The sequence below is a fragment of the Amblyomma maculatum genome, chromosome 8 (genome assembly GCF_055883805.1).
Source record: "Amblyomma maculatum isolate TAMU_Amacu chromosome 8, ASM5588380v1, whole genome shotgun sequence".
Lineage (NCBI taxonomy): Eukaryota > Metazoa > Arthropoda > Arachnida > Ixodida > Ixodidae > Amblyomma > Amblyomma maculatum.
In genome coordinates this window covers 120,426,179-120,440,460 of record NC_139351.1, presented here as the reverse complement: position 1 = coordinate 120,440,460, position 14,282 = coordinate 120,426,179, and the positions used below count along the sequence as shown (strand labels likewise).

The 14,282-nt window shown below is 47.9% G+C and overlaps 1 protein-coding gene across 1 annotated transcript; it reads left to right on the top strand.

Annotated features, from left to right (window-relative positions):
- Nucleotides 1–5,302: 5,302 nt before the first annotated feature.
- Nucleotides 5,303–13,433, top strand: LOC146182351 (uncharacterized). Its single transcript, XM_084575940.1, has 2 exons — nt 5,303–6,494; nt 13,402–13,433. Exons 1-2 carry the CDS (start codon nt 5,303–5,305, stop codon nt 13,431–13,433), a joined length of 1,224 nt encoding a protein of 407 aa, XP_084432066.1.
- Nucleotides 13,434–14,282: the final 849 nt, after the last annotated feature.

Sequence of the window (14,282 nt, the reverse complement as noted above, 5' to 3'; positions counted from 1 at the left end):
GGGAGGCATGCAGAACTGCGTGGTGGTTCCGGTGATCGACCACCTCTTGAACAGTGAAACCGGAAGTTTCTATAGGCAATAAACGTGACATATGTTTGCTTTCTGGGCATCATGGCAGAAGCTGTGCTGCATGCTATAGGCCAGAAGTGCAAGATGCCGGGCTAGTTGGTACTGCATAATGAAATAAAACAGCGCAAGGAACGGGGCGAAACACGAAGGAAAGGAGACAGACACAGGCGCTGACTAACAACTGAAATTTTATTCCGAAGCAGGACACATATATAAGGTACAAAGAGAGTGACTACACTGTTTCCGCGATTGTGCAGGATCGCATTTGGCCACACCCCTCTCTTTGTACCTTATATATGTGTCCTGCTTCGGAATAAAACTTCAGTTGTTAGTCAGCGCCTGTGTCTTTGTCTCCTTTCCTTCGTGTTTCGTCCCGTTCCTTGCTCTGTTTTATTTCATTATGCTATAGGCGGCTGCCACGTAACGTCAGGGGAGCTTTTACGTCCTTAAACAGTTTCGACAGATCGTAGTAAGAGGTGGCTAGCAGGCAGCGAACTAGATAATTACCCGCGTCGGCTTGGTCCGCGAACATGGTGGTCAGTGTGACATCCCTTCAAGCAATCCATAGCGATTCGAAGAAACGCACTTTTCAAAGGAAATAACAAGTACTCACATTTCGTTGCCAGAATAGATGTCTGTTCACAATTAAGCATGATCTAAGGTACGTGCTTTACATCGGAGCCATGTTTTGTAATAATTACAATTACATGTATCGGCGACAAATCCTTTCTTCATCTTGTGTTGCGCCGAACAGAACGCGCTCAGACTGCATGAACAAGCCGCAAGCAAGTTGATAATATTGCCACGTGCTTTGGGTCATCTCGACAGGACCGGCATTGCTAGCGAACCACCCGTCAATGTATAGGCGGTTCCTCGCACTATCCCCTGCTTGTCAAGTACAGTACTTTGGATCATCTCGTGAGGGCCGAAGCAGTAGCAAAAGAACAACAGAGGAACAAGTTGGTGGGCCTTGGGGAACGCTCGTTTACGCACTCTAAACACCCCGCTACGTAGTCAGTACGTAACAATATTTTCTTGCTAATCACACAGGCAGGGTCCCAATCAGCGGCACACATGTTCTGTGTTTACTCTAGGCTTAGCTTAGCTTGGCTAAATTATAATGAAACAAGTCACCCTCTGAGTCGATAAAGAAGAACGTTATCTGAAATTGATTTATATAAGTCTTCAAGTCACCGCGGTTTTTTCTTGTGCTTACAATTCGAGCAACATATACTGGCTCAGAGTATACACGTTCCTTAAAACATTCGAGGTGTTATTTGAAATGAATTCGGCTTGCTGTTCTGTGTAGAGGAGAGAGTGAACCCCGCTCAAGAGTAGGCTCATGACACGATTCTTAAAGTGCCATTTGAAATACAAGGGAAGCATATCTCAAATCAGCGCTCCAAAGGCGCGAAGTTTAAAGGTTCCATGCACTCCTACACAGTGGCTAAGCATAGGAGGTACTTTGATCGCTCAAGATTGCCTCCTGTGCTCAGCCGCGACGACATAGGTGAGGACCAGAAACTGCACTAAGTGCAACTAGCCTGGACATAAAACACGCGCACAGCGTGTCACCCACTTATATAAATGATCACTTCTTTTTTTTTTTTTAATGAGTTTCCGCTCATTTTTGAAAACGGGGCCACTGCGTAACTCCAAGGAGAGTGAGAAATGCGCGTCTACGCTGTAGAGGCAGAGATTAAAGAATACGTGATGACACAAAACTAGAGTTGACGGCAAACACTCTTATCTCCATAGCTATACACGATCGGCGCACCATTAACTTATGTAAGTTGGTCAGAATAAGAAAAAAAGAAATCAGGGGCACCCATAATATCGAAACAAAACCAAGCTGCGACACCTAGCTCATTCCAGAGACGGAAAAACTTAGGAAAAAATATATATAAATAAATGAGTATCGCGGTGCCTCCCAAGCAGGCTGCTGAGAGGGGGTGTGTCCCACAAGGAAGTCGTGCACGCGGCAAACTCAGCCTCGAGCTGCGCGAGCCGACGCTGAACACTCAATTCGCGCACGTCTTTAAACGACGGCACGAATCTTATTCCCTTCGTTCTCCGCGTTCTTCGCTGTCTCCAGAGCCGCCCGACGTCGTCGCGGCTTAGCCCGGTTTTGTTTCGCTTTCGTTGCGTCCATTGGCTATTTAATGCTTGTATATTTCTATAGGGTGCAGTCAACAGCGACTCTACCCTCTCGCATCTAAACGGTTCTTCGCGAGGCCGTTGTGTGCCGATAAGGTGAGACACCCAAATGGATGGCTCGCGTTACCCACAGGCGCGACTCGGGGCGCCCTCCCTGTACGCTTTCCAATCAGGCTCCTCGCGCAGTCTCCCCAATGTACGAGTTGCAATCAGGGCGGCCACCGAACTCTGGGTGCTGCTTCCGGTGTTCGTTTTCAGGCGGCCGTAATTCTTCGCCTTCCTTGCGGCTCTTAGGCTGAACGTCGGCATCCAGTGAGGGTGCGGCGTGCGTACGTGCTGTTCTCCTCGGTACACACGTGTATACTGCTAAGCGGAAATGAATTAGCTGCGACGTACGTCGCACCACGGTGCCGCTGTTTGATCAGGACTGAGCGCTATGGGTCACACCCGCATACTCATGCGCGTGTGGTTGCTTAGATATGTGTGTATTTGTGTCTGTTGAGCAGTTCGTTGCAACGGAACGTGGATAATTCGAACTCGAAGGCAACCCATTAATTCTTGGATTAGGGAAGGGGAGAAGTCCGATTGGGTGTTGACGGAAGAGTCGGTTGGAATAAGACGAACTCTCTAAGCTAGATTCCACTGTTGTCAGTATCCTCGCTTACGTTTCTTATTATTTTTTCCGTATGCGACTTTGCACAAGTGACGACGGGGCATGAAGAAGCAACGCGCGCGCGCACGCACACGTGCGCGTATTTCTAATTACTGTGCCCCGTCGTCTTTTGCGCGGTTTTAATTGATATGTCGCTTCACCGACTGACCCAGCCTCGTCTGATTGCCGCCGTTCGGGTGCTAACCCTAGCGAGGCAGTTCCGTCTGTTCCGTCGGCTACAATCATAGAGGTCCGGCTGGAAAAAGAAAAAAAAAAAAACGGTCTTACGGAAGCGCAGTTTAATTCTTGAAATCTTGAAGAACAGTTTGCTCTCTTTGAATAGAAGCGAAGCATGTTATATCTTCGCGCTAGTCATTTTGGGATCTGTCCTGCAAACAAACAAAAAATCCACACTGTCGCTTTCAGGGTCCATTTATAGCTGGTCCTGATTATAATATCCACTGATAGTTCCAGGAAACGTGTGTACTCTCGAAACGCAACGCCGATCCAACAGCCATGCACTGAAACCAAAGAAAGCATCGGGGATTTTTTGGTGTTGATCATTTTGAAATAATAATGTAATCATGGAGATAAGTGATTAGAAATTACGAGAAAAAAAAATCAGCTACATGCCGCCAGAGGGATTCGGACACGGGACCTCCGAAGTTCGCTTTCAGTGCCCTTCCAAGCAAGCTACGAAGACAGCTGTTCTGTCTTCCACTTTCTTAGCCATTTTTGTTATCTGTAACCTATTTTTGAGAGTAAACTTTACATGAGGGTGTTCACGAGTTCCGTCTTCATCCCTAGCGTCGAATTTAGAACGTCTTAATTGTGTTACCGCGTGTCACGTAAGTGAAGCATGACCTAACGGAGAGGGTGAAAGCTGTGCGATATAACTCTTTTACGCTACCTAGACATCAAATCAAGGCTGCCAGGTTTTAAGATATACATGCAAGCACATATAATACACATATTTAAATATATATATAATTACGTGACAACGAAATCATGTAGAAGCGACTGCTGCGTCGAATACGACACAAGAAAGTATATACCGAACGAAGAGTTCACGACGACTGATTTTAGGGCTCGTTGCGGTTTCTACAGTCGCCGTCAGTCCCATGTATGTGTCGTGCTAATTTCAACAGGTAAACTTGCCAACGCGCCCAGATGTTAATCTTAATATCGATCGGTGTAGTCCAGAAAGACCCCCTGCTGCTTGGAATGTGCTTGAGCACTCATCTTTGCGAGCTAGAAATTGTACCGTAATTTGTGCCTTCAATTGTGCCCGCATAATGCAATTTAATTATATCAAGAAAAGCGAATAAATAGCAATGTGGTAGCCAACAGAAATTTCAAGAGAAAGCGGCACTGGCCGGCTCTTCGCCCAACTTCCGCAACCTTGCGGTCGCACGCCAAAGTGTGAGCAGCCGCAGCTGCTTATATATACGCCAAAACGTTTCATAACTAACTAACTAACTAACTAACTAACTAACTAACTAACTAACTAACTAACTAACTAACTAACTAACTAACTAACTAACTAACTAACTAACTAACTAACTAACTGACTGACTAACTAACTATAACTAACTAACTAACTAACTAACTATTTTCGCGGCAACAAATTTCAGTCGCTCACCGCGACTGCACGCCCTAGTGTGGGAATTTACTATCACATTAGCATTTAATGCTTTTCGAGCAGTTCGAGTATTTCCGCGAGTTGCTTGAATGCGTCGCGAGCTGTCTATTCATTCTTCGTATATAAGCTCACGCATTGGTACAACTGGTTAACTATCCCACCAAACCTCAATAACAGCTTGGTATAGCTTTTCACTAGAAATTTAAGGTGTCGTGTTTGAACTCTGTGCAAGAGTTGCATCAGCAATTTCGGTATGTTCCCGAGTTATGGAGCCAACAGCACAAAACAGCCTGAAACTGCCCAGAAGGAATCCGCCAGTTTCGGGTTTGGGGATCATTCATTTTGAGAAAAAGAAAGGCTGCTCTCCAATCTGCCTCGGGCAGATTTGATATGCCCTTGCCCATCGTATATAACTCCAAAGACAAGAGAATGCGATGCGAAAGACTATAGCGTCGGCCCTGCGTTGAGATCAGTACGGCTCTCGCATTTCCCAGCGAAGACGCGCTAAAGCTTCCCAATCCAAAAGTACAAAGCGTTTTTAAGTAGCAACGCATCTTCTTTCAAAGACCATGCCACGAAAGCATTCAAAGTCACTTAAACGCCGATGGATCAAGAAGCGAGTCGAGAGTAAGTCAGGCGATAATGGCAGACCCGCGAAAAGCGCTCCGAAGCCCACAGCCGAAGTGAAGCCATGCTCCATATACGATCTGCAATCGGCTTCGCTTGAAGATACGCAGAGTGCCGCTGTTGCGGCACCGTCGATCGCTAACTACAGTACGAACATGGGCCCAGACTCCAGAACGTCCGCCACTCCTAACGACAGTCATCAACGTAACGACATACAAGTGGACGAGGGTTTCCGCCAATCCCAGCCAGGGAGCACTAACCCAGAGCAAACCTCCGGTGAGTCCCTCGCCGACAGAATGCAACGCCTCGTGAACCAAGACGCCTACGCCAGCTACTTGGGACCCTGCTACCACACGGACTACACGTCCGAATGGGACCGACGTTTTCCAGCGCATTCCCCCAGACCCCAGTGGCCCATTCCCCAAGACGAGCCTTTCCCGTCGTTCCGCTGCGAGCCGTACATAGCGGGCAGGTCCCACGTCGCAGTGGGCAATGTCGCTCTCATCATGCCCATCGACCGAGTCACGCAGGTGGGGAGCTTCAACTGCATCCAGGTCTCGAAAGAGCTCGATTCAATAGTGCCGGACAGCATCCGCAGAATCCGCCTCAACTGGCGGCTTAACCTGCTCGCGGTGGACACGCTTAAGCCCGAAGTCACAACTACACTGTTGGGTCTCCGCCGACTTTGTGGGGTGCCCGTCGAAGTTCAAGAACCTAGGAGCTGCTTCAAGGCAGTCGGCGTCGTGTACGGCATCCAACCGGGCACGACGGCCACTGAGATCGAAGACTGCGTGCGCTGCAAGGTGACCGTGCTGAATGTGCGGATCCCACGTCCTCCGGGTCCAGCCATCATGACCTTCGCCTCGTCCCGAATTCCAGAGTACGTCACCATCGGGTTAGTTCGGCACCGGGTGCACCTCTACATCGACCGGCCGACCCGCTGCAAGCTGTGCGGCGGCATCGGGCACGTGGCCACCGCCTGTCGCAACCTGTACGCGTGCCGGCGGTGTGGAGCAGAGCACGACACGTCTCTGTGCACGGCGCCCCGGCTGCGTTGCCTCAACTGCGGCCAAGACCATGACTCTCGATCCAAGACGTGTCCACTCTGGATGCAGATGCTCGAAGTGTCTCGATACAAGCGCATGAACAACGTCGACTTCCAGACTGCCAAGGCAGCTGTTATGTCCGCGTCGAAGACGCCCGATTACAGAGACAGCAGTAAGGAAGCTATCAGGCGCATCAACGCAGCGCTGGCCGATGCAATAGATTCCACGACGTGTCCAATGCGCATTGAAGTTCTGGCGGAAGAAATGAAACGTGCATCGCAAAGTTCAGGAAAAGCGGCAGGTAGGCGAGTCTACACAGTAGAAGAACTCCTTAAAATCAGATGTAAACCGGAAGAGGCTGCGAAGAGTATACAGTGTGACTTGCACGAACGACCGGCTACGCTTGGTTTAGCGGGTTGCATCGCCAGCCCATTCCTGAAGGCAGCCATTATGGCTGTAAGCGTTCTCGGAAGGCTCCTCAACAGTATTGAGAAGGCTTGTTACCGGTGTCTGAACAAATTGCAACCCAACTACACAACTGAAGTCGGTGAAAAGAAAAGATGATTTTTTAATGGTTGGTGCCGGCGCATTCACTGCGCCCGTCGCTGTGCCTTCTCGTTATCTTACACGCATTTCAGTGGGTTATAATAAACCAGAGTAAAAGTATAAACCAGCGTTAACTGTACGAACGTGTTCGCGTAATACAGTGGTGCCAAAGTAGCTGCATGATACGGCACTGTCCACTACGTGCTCAAATAGAACAGGAGCACTGATGCCTGTGAACAACTTTCGCCTTTTAACACGGAAGCATTAAGGGGCCCGATCGGGGGAAGTCCGGCGCATTAGTTCTTGGTGTGTAGAGAAAAAGTGGGATTGTGTGTGTGTGTGTGTGGGGGGGGGGGGGGAGTCGTGTGTTACAAGAAATTGAAATGGTTCATATTCGATAAATTGCAATTATAAGATACCAGCATATATGCGAACTTCGTTGTGACATGCAATGATGTGTTGCGCTTAAAAGCAGATATGGGTAATTATACTTAGTCTAGCCTGTGACCCTTGGGCCGTAAGAAAGGCTACTTCCTGCCATTGAAGCACCCTCATTATACATGGTTAAAGGGGACCCCTGTGCCAGTGCGTATGTATCTGCAAAGTGATACATACATAGGGTCCCAAACCGTTAAAGGGATCTATCAGCTTTATCGCATCATAGCTTCAAGGAGGAGTTCAAGTGCACCTCATTTTTTTTACTTTTAACCCTTGTTAGAAATTTAGCGCGACAGATGATCTTTTTTTTTTCTTTTTTTTTTTTACGTACCAAAGATGCCGGATAGACAAATCGACGGCCGCGGTATTCTAAGACTGACTGGTCACATCACTCCATTGAGAACGAATGCTCTGCCGTAGGTATGTCGGACAGGCGCGCATAGCGCGTATCATGATGACGTCACGAAACCAACTCTACAGGGTAGGTGACTAGGCTTATAAACGAGCGTGGCTTGGTGGTGCGTAGTGAAAAACCTAGCGCGTCCGAAGACGAGCGATGAAGTGATAGAGGGATACGAGCAGTTGTAAACAAGCACCATATTCCGTATATTCGGTACTATTAAAAAAGCAAGGGCATGCTAATCCCGTACTTCGAGGATTAGACAGTGAGTACCGAAATCTCGCTATACGAGAGTGCGACCGTGGCAGTTGGGGTCGAACTCGAGACCTTGGGATCAACTGGCAAGTGGCATGGTTGCCAGAGCATCGCGACGTAGGAGTCTTACGGCAAGGTACAGTACAGGTTAAGACAAGAGACAAAGCAGTTTGCACAGTTGCGATTTTGCACAAGAGTTGCCAAAGAGGAAAATGAGAAATTTACTTCGAGCGTGGGATACTTTTGCAGACCCAGCAAATGGCTAATTTCAATGTGTTAGCACTACAACGCATATCACAAAAAAATGTTCGGCGCTGGCGTTTCAAGCCTCCACCCACGAGCGCCCATCACCAGCCGAATGAATCAACCACCACTCTCGAAAGGCGCCTCCTCCCAAATTTACGCAAACATCATCATTAGCCAGACCACCACCGGCCCAGACATTTCCAAAATCATCCCGATGTATTACAAACTGAGGTGAATGCAAATACAAAGTCAAGAATGGGTCGTGTGGCAGATGGAGTTTTGTACAAAATAAACAAGCGGCAGACTACGTGTACACACCCGCATGAATCGCACTGACCGTCTGTAGCCATTTTTAATGCGAAAACATTTCTTGGCCCATGAGTGGCGTGGACCGAAATTGTGAACAGTGCTTCCGCATGAACTAGTTGTCAACAAAGAAAAAACATCTCCGCCACTGGGTTTTCAACCCGCGCCAGAAATAACAGAGCAGCTTCCCTTGCCAAGGCACGAGAGCACTATACTATCACCGCAACCGATCACGCCTCGTGTAAAACTGCAACATACTCTCTAGCTGTGCAACAAACATTGTCTTCATCAATTTCATCTGTGCCGCTCCTTCATATAACCTAGGTAAATGCACCATACACATATGCCATCTAGTCGAGTGCGGCCGAGGTCCGCTAGCGAAGTGTTGGGAGAATCCACCAGGCTGCTTGACAGAACTCTCAATGTTTTCGTATTCTTGCTTTATTGCCCCTAAGCAAACTCAGGTGCACTCCTGGGCTTCCTTTTTGAAGGAACTGCGAATAAAAATGGAAATCCGCCTATATCGATGGGTACGACGTTTTAATCATTTGGAGGCCACAGAGCTTTTGTAAGAGAAAAAATAAAATAAAAAGTGCAGGCGTAACCATCAACAGTCGATTTGGCAAGTAAAATAAGATGCGTCAGAACAGTTGCCTGAGAGAGAGAGAGAGAGAGAGAGAGAGATGCATTTTAGGAACGTAGCATAAAGATGACAAGGACAAAATATAAGGGAAACACTCGTGTGTGTTTCCCTTATATTTTGTCCTTGTCTTCTTTGCGCTACGTTCCTAAAATGCGAACGCACCAACTCGCCCAATTCAGTATTCTTGTAGAGAGAGAAATCGCGGATCACAGCGGTTTGTCTACACCGTTATCCATGGAGGTCCTTGTCAGTGCCGACATCGCAACTTTGAATGGAGTGCAGGGAGAAATGTATTCGATCCCTCGAAAAAATTAAGTGTCAGCATACACATAAGGGCCATAAGCCACTTTTATCGCAAGTGAAAATTGGACGGAGTTTTCCTCAGATGGGCACAAAAATTTATGGATATCATCCGCTTTCGAGGCTATGACGCGACAAATGACAGCCGCCTGCGCCTCCTTTTGCGGATCCTATAGTGGGCGACGCGTACATGCATTTCGCTATTCACTTGGTCACCAGACCATTAATTGTTGCTTCTTTTAATTTGCCTCGTACATATTCATAAGCAAACAGTCGCGAACTATTGAAAAAGACCACCTGAAGCAGGCGTAAGGCCCCGCTACTACGCGAAACAAACTGGCCTGCATGTCCCAGGTGTAGTTCTGGTCCAGAAGGGTTAGATTCTCACCCGACCCTTAATTATATCTCAAATTACCCGTGTTGGCTGTTCCTGCCAACTCGGTTCCGCCATCTGGTCTCGTGACGCCACATAACCCAACGACCAATGAGTCCCTGGCCATGGCACCTGGACTAACATCTGTCATATGCTTGACCATGATTTTTCGTTCACAAATTCGACGCCGGGTTTCAACGCGAGAGGGTTAAAAGCACCGTTCTCCAGGTAGTCCGGCGTCGGCTTTGTGATAGAAAAAAACAAACACGGGCATGATGACACTGGCAGGTGGTAGCAGGCAGGTGACATGGCCTGACCCAGAATTATCAGCTGATTGTGTGACGTCACGAATGATGGCCGAGTTGACAGGAGCTGCCGACACGGAGCTTTTGAATCATACCAGTTGGGAAACTCCGCTTCATAAAGTGACTAGCTTTTGTATGCATTTTTTGGGCGTCTATGAATTATCTCGCCATCTAAAGCGGTCAATAGAAGCTTTCTGCTATTTCCGTTATTGCCTCTTGAAATCACTTTTTTTTTCTTCTTTTCCACTGCGGCTATCATGACAAAACAATTTGGCTACTGCAACTATTCCACTTATTTTATTTCTCCGGTGTTTGTGGATTTATCAACAATCTCAAAGTTCTCAGCTTAGACACAGTTTCCTTTAATGGCCGCGGGCGCCGCCACTATTTGATTTACTGATTTATTTTACTGATTTGTTTATAGGAAGGGAAAGGCGCGGTAACTGTCTCACTTGTTTTCTGTGGACACCTCAACCGCGCCGAAAGGAGGAAGGTGGGAGTGAAAGTGGAAAGAGAGAAAGAGGAGCCGTAGTGGGGGGCTACGGAGTTATTTCGACCACCTGGGTATCTTTAACGTGCGCTGACATCGCACAGCACATGGACGCATCTTCGTTTCTCCAGCCCCGCCGGGGTGGTGCAGTGGTAAGACGCCCGACTACTGTCCGGAGTTCCCGGGTTCGAACCCGACCACGGCGGCTGCGTTTCGATGGAGGCGAAACGAAGAGGCGTCGTGTGCTGTGCGATGTCAGCGCACGTTAAAGATCCCCAGGTGGTCAAAATTACTCCGTAGCCCTCCACTACGGCTCCCCTTTCTCTCTTTCCACTTTCACTCCCACCTTCATCCCTTTCCTTGCGGCTCGGTTCAGGTGTCCACATAGCAAGTGTGACAGATACTGTGCCTTTCCCTTCCTGTGAACCAATTATTATTATTATTATTTCGCCTCCATCGAAACGCAGTCGCCGAGGTCGGGTTCGAACCCGGGTGCAAACACCCCAATTTTGACGAATCGAAACCGGCTTTTTTTTTTTTAATACATGGACCCTATGGGAAGTTTCGGAACTGGTAATATTAAAGAGCTCTGCTGTCTACATAGGCAACTCCTTTGAGATGGGAGGATGAGGTAGGAATTGAATCATCCGGGACCTTTTAGTCCCGAGTCAGACCATGTAACCTCAGGATCCAGGCCACACGGGCAAGTTTGTACGGCTTAATCAAAACGAGGCTTCATATATCTATGTCCTGTTGTTTCTCACATAATGTGGGCGCTTAGTCGTGGGTATTATAATGACCATGTGCGAGATAACAGACGCACATGCGTCTTGTACGTCACTCTCATCGTTATTGTGAACCTTAAACATCAAACTTCAAAATAGCGGACTTCAATATTATCGACAGTTTGCTGTTGGAGACATCAAATTCCGCTGCAGTGACTCCTTTTCTTATGCCGCTTTTACCCGCTTATGATTCGAGCCTTCACCTCCAAACAAAGAAACTTACACTTTGTTGCCATGCTGCTGCCGAGCGCACAAAGTACAGCACAAATAGGGAGCTTTAAAATGGGGATATGACATTAGCGGAGCGAAAATGCGCACGCGCTGAGTGCTGCGATGAATAGGCGAGGGGTGCGGTAATTACTTTGGACATACGCACTCGAGCCCTGCTATCACCATATTCCCCTAATCGATAGGGTCCCCTATTCTAAAGCTCTCTAATGAAGCGGCGGTTGAATCGGACCAACGCTGCGTCGTCTGCGCCTGCGATAGCGTGATCTGATATGAATACGGATTGTTCGTGGCTCCGACTGGACAAAGACCTGCTCCTTGTCGCAAAAATGGTGACCAGCAAAGTCGTCATCACCATGCAACATTAGCGGCCCTCTATGGTTTATGGTCGACAATATCGACTGATTTGATGTTCTGGCCGTCCAAGGAACTCTCAAGAGTCTCCGCCAGCACCACAATTCAAACGCGTCAATTCTTCGGCGGTCAGCCTTCTTCACAGTCCAACTCTCGCATCCATACAGTCAGTCGATATTGTCGACCATAAACCCTGACTGCTCATTGGAGGGTCAAATTCTAAAGTTAAAGTTCAGCTACTTCGGTCATCTGATGAGAAGAGAGGAGTCGCTGCAGAAAGATTTGATGTTGGGAAAGGTTGGAAGTCACCGGAGAAGGGGTAGGCAGGGAACGCGATGGCTAGATGGCATCCTCGAGGCGCTGCAGATGAAGTTATGTGATGTTAGGAAGACAGTGAGAGACCGGAAAGCGTGGCGTGATATGCTCCATAGGGTCACGAAGAGTCGAAAGTGCAAGATGCCGGGCTAGTTGGTACTGCATAATGAAATAAAACAGCGCAAGGAACGGGACGAAACACGAAGGAAAGGAAACAAAGACGCAGCGCCTGTGTCTTTGTTTCCTTTCCTTCGTGTTTCGTCTCGTTCCTTGCGCTGTTTTATTTCATTATGAAGAGTCGAACACTGAACGACTGAACTGAACTGAATGAGTTTGTTTGTGTGTGTGTGCTGCAGTGGGCACATGCTTTCGGTGAAGCTAAGCGGCGTAGATGTGCGAGAAGTTAGACGGCTGGCTTTATGCTTAATTAATCATAAACTAACTTTCCAAGCCCAGCTCTCCCAGCAAAACATTCGTTAAAGCGAGAACAAGACCGAAAAATGATTCGTCGTAGCGAGATTTTTTTTTTGTTTGTTTGTTTGTTTGAATTGACATCTAAAGCTAGCTGACGGGGAGTTATAAATATTTCGTTAAAGCGTCGTTCGTTGTAGAGGGGTTCAACTGTAATACAATACGTTTGAATAATTTTTTTTTTGTCGGCATTAGCACGGTGCTGGGTAACAATTACTAAGGGCTCGTAGAGCGCCTTTCTTAATTACCGGCTGTCACTTCTGGCTCATCCAAGTTTCTGAAGGCGCGCATCATAGTGGTTATGACACGCCAGTATATTGACTAAAACGCACAAGGCCACATGGCGGATAAGAGCGCGCCGCCGCCGTGCCCATAGCGAGGCACAAAGTTTAATAGCGAAAGTGTACGATAGATAGAGCCACAAGTACTGTAAGTGAGCGTAGCGCGCGAAGTTTGAATGGCGAAATGCAAGAACCTTTTCAAATGGGCACTTATTCTTTGCAAGTCGGCCGCGTCAGGTCACGTGAAAACAAGGAAGACGTATAAACTACGTCACGGTGATCAGCAGCCCGCTTCCAAAAGTTAAGACGGATTGTACGCCTTCTGCTGTGAAATCTTGTGCAGCTGCAGGCTCAAAGGAGTCGTAATCTATAAGTGCGGTGCTTCATAAATTGCAGACCGTGCCTCCGCAGAACAAAGATTTGGCTCCACCTGCTAAGTCTGTTTCAGGAGATTCAAGATTTTTCTACACAGTGGAGGTGACCACACAGCAACGGCAGACATGAACGCGATCCCGATTAACGAGGTATCCGAGCGCCAACACCAATGCGCAGTAAAGCTCACTGAGGCCAAGGATCGAAATAAGGCGCGGAAAATGGACAGAGACATCCATAATCGTCGATCCGCAGACTCAGATGGGCTTCGCGAAGACAAGCCGGGTGACAGCGAACAACCGTATGGTGCCAGCGGTCGACACGATGACGTTTACGGTCACAAGTGGCATGACACATTTTCTCTACACGAAGGCAAAGAACGAAACCATGTTGCAAGCAACGACGAAGCGTTTTCTGACAACAGAATCCTGTACGCAGGTGAGCCTGAGACTGATCTTCCGAGCAGTGATGAGGACGAGAAAGTGAGCTACGAGACTGGCGCAAATTTGCCAGAATTTGAAGACTATGCTGAAAAAGAGTTCTGCAGATCACGTTCCAATCTTCAATCCTCTTCAAGCACTCGTCAACTATTCAAAACCACAGTTCAAGCCCAAGAACTCGTTGGTTCTGGCTGCACTAATGACGTACATAGTTCCCAAGAGCCTTCTTCTGATGACGGCTGCGATTTTGATGGGGCCTCCTCATCCAGAAACCTTTATAGACGTAAACATGGAAACGACCGGCCGGTATGCTCAAAGGAAAGAGTAAGGGACAGATCCTCACTTCTTGGAAGTGATCCATGGTTGCAAAGTGGTTGCTACAACAACAACAAGATAGAAGATCTGTCCTCTGAGAAAACAAGGCATGGGCCGCACCACAACGACAAATACAGGTGTTCAAGTGGACTCTGCATAAACTGTGAGCAGCCCCACGACCCATGTTCGAGCCTATGTCCTTCTTGGCTGGAAGCCCTTGAGAAGG

What these genes read in the sequence shown, in the direction of transcription:
- LOC146182351 (XM_084575940.1), top strand. Translation starts at nt 5,303, where the DNA reads ATGGGCCCAGACTCCAGAACGTCCGCCACTCCTAACGACAGTCATCAA. An exon ending in AAGTTCAGGAAAAGCGGCAG is followed by an intron (nt 6,495 to 13,401) that starts GTAGGCGAGTCT and finishes TTTTCTACACAG; the next exon opens with TGGAGGTGACCACACAGCAA.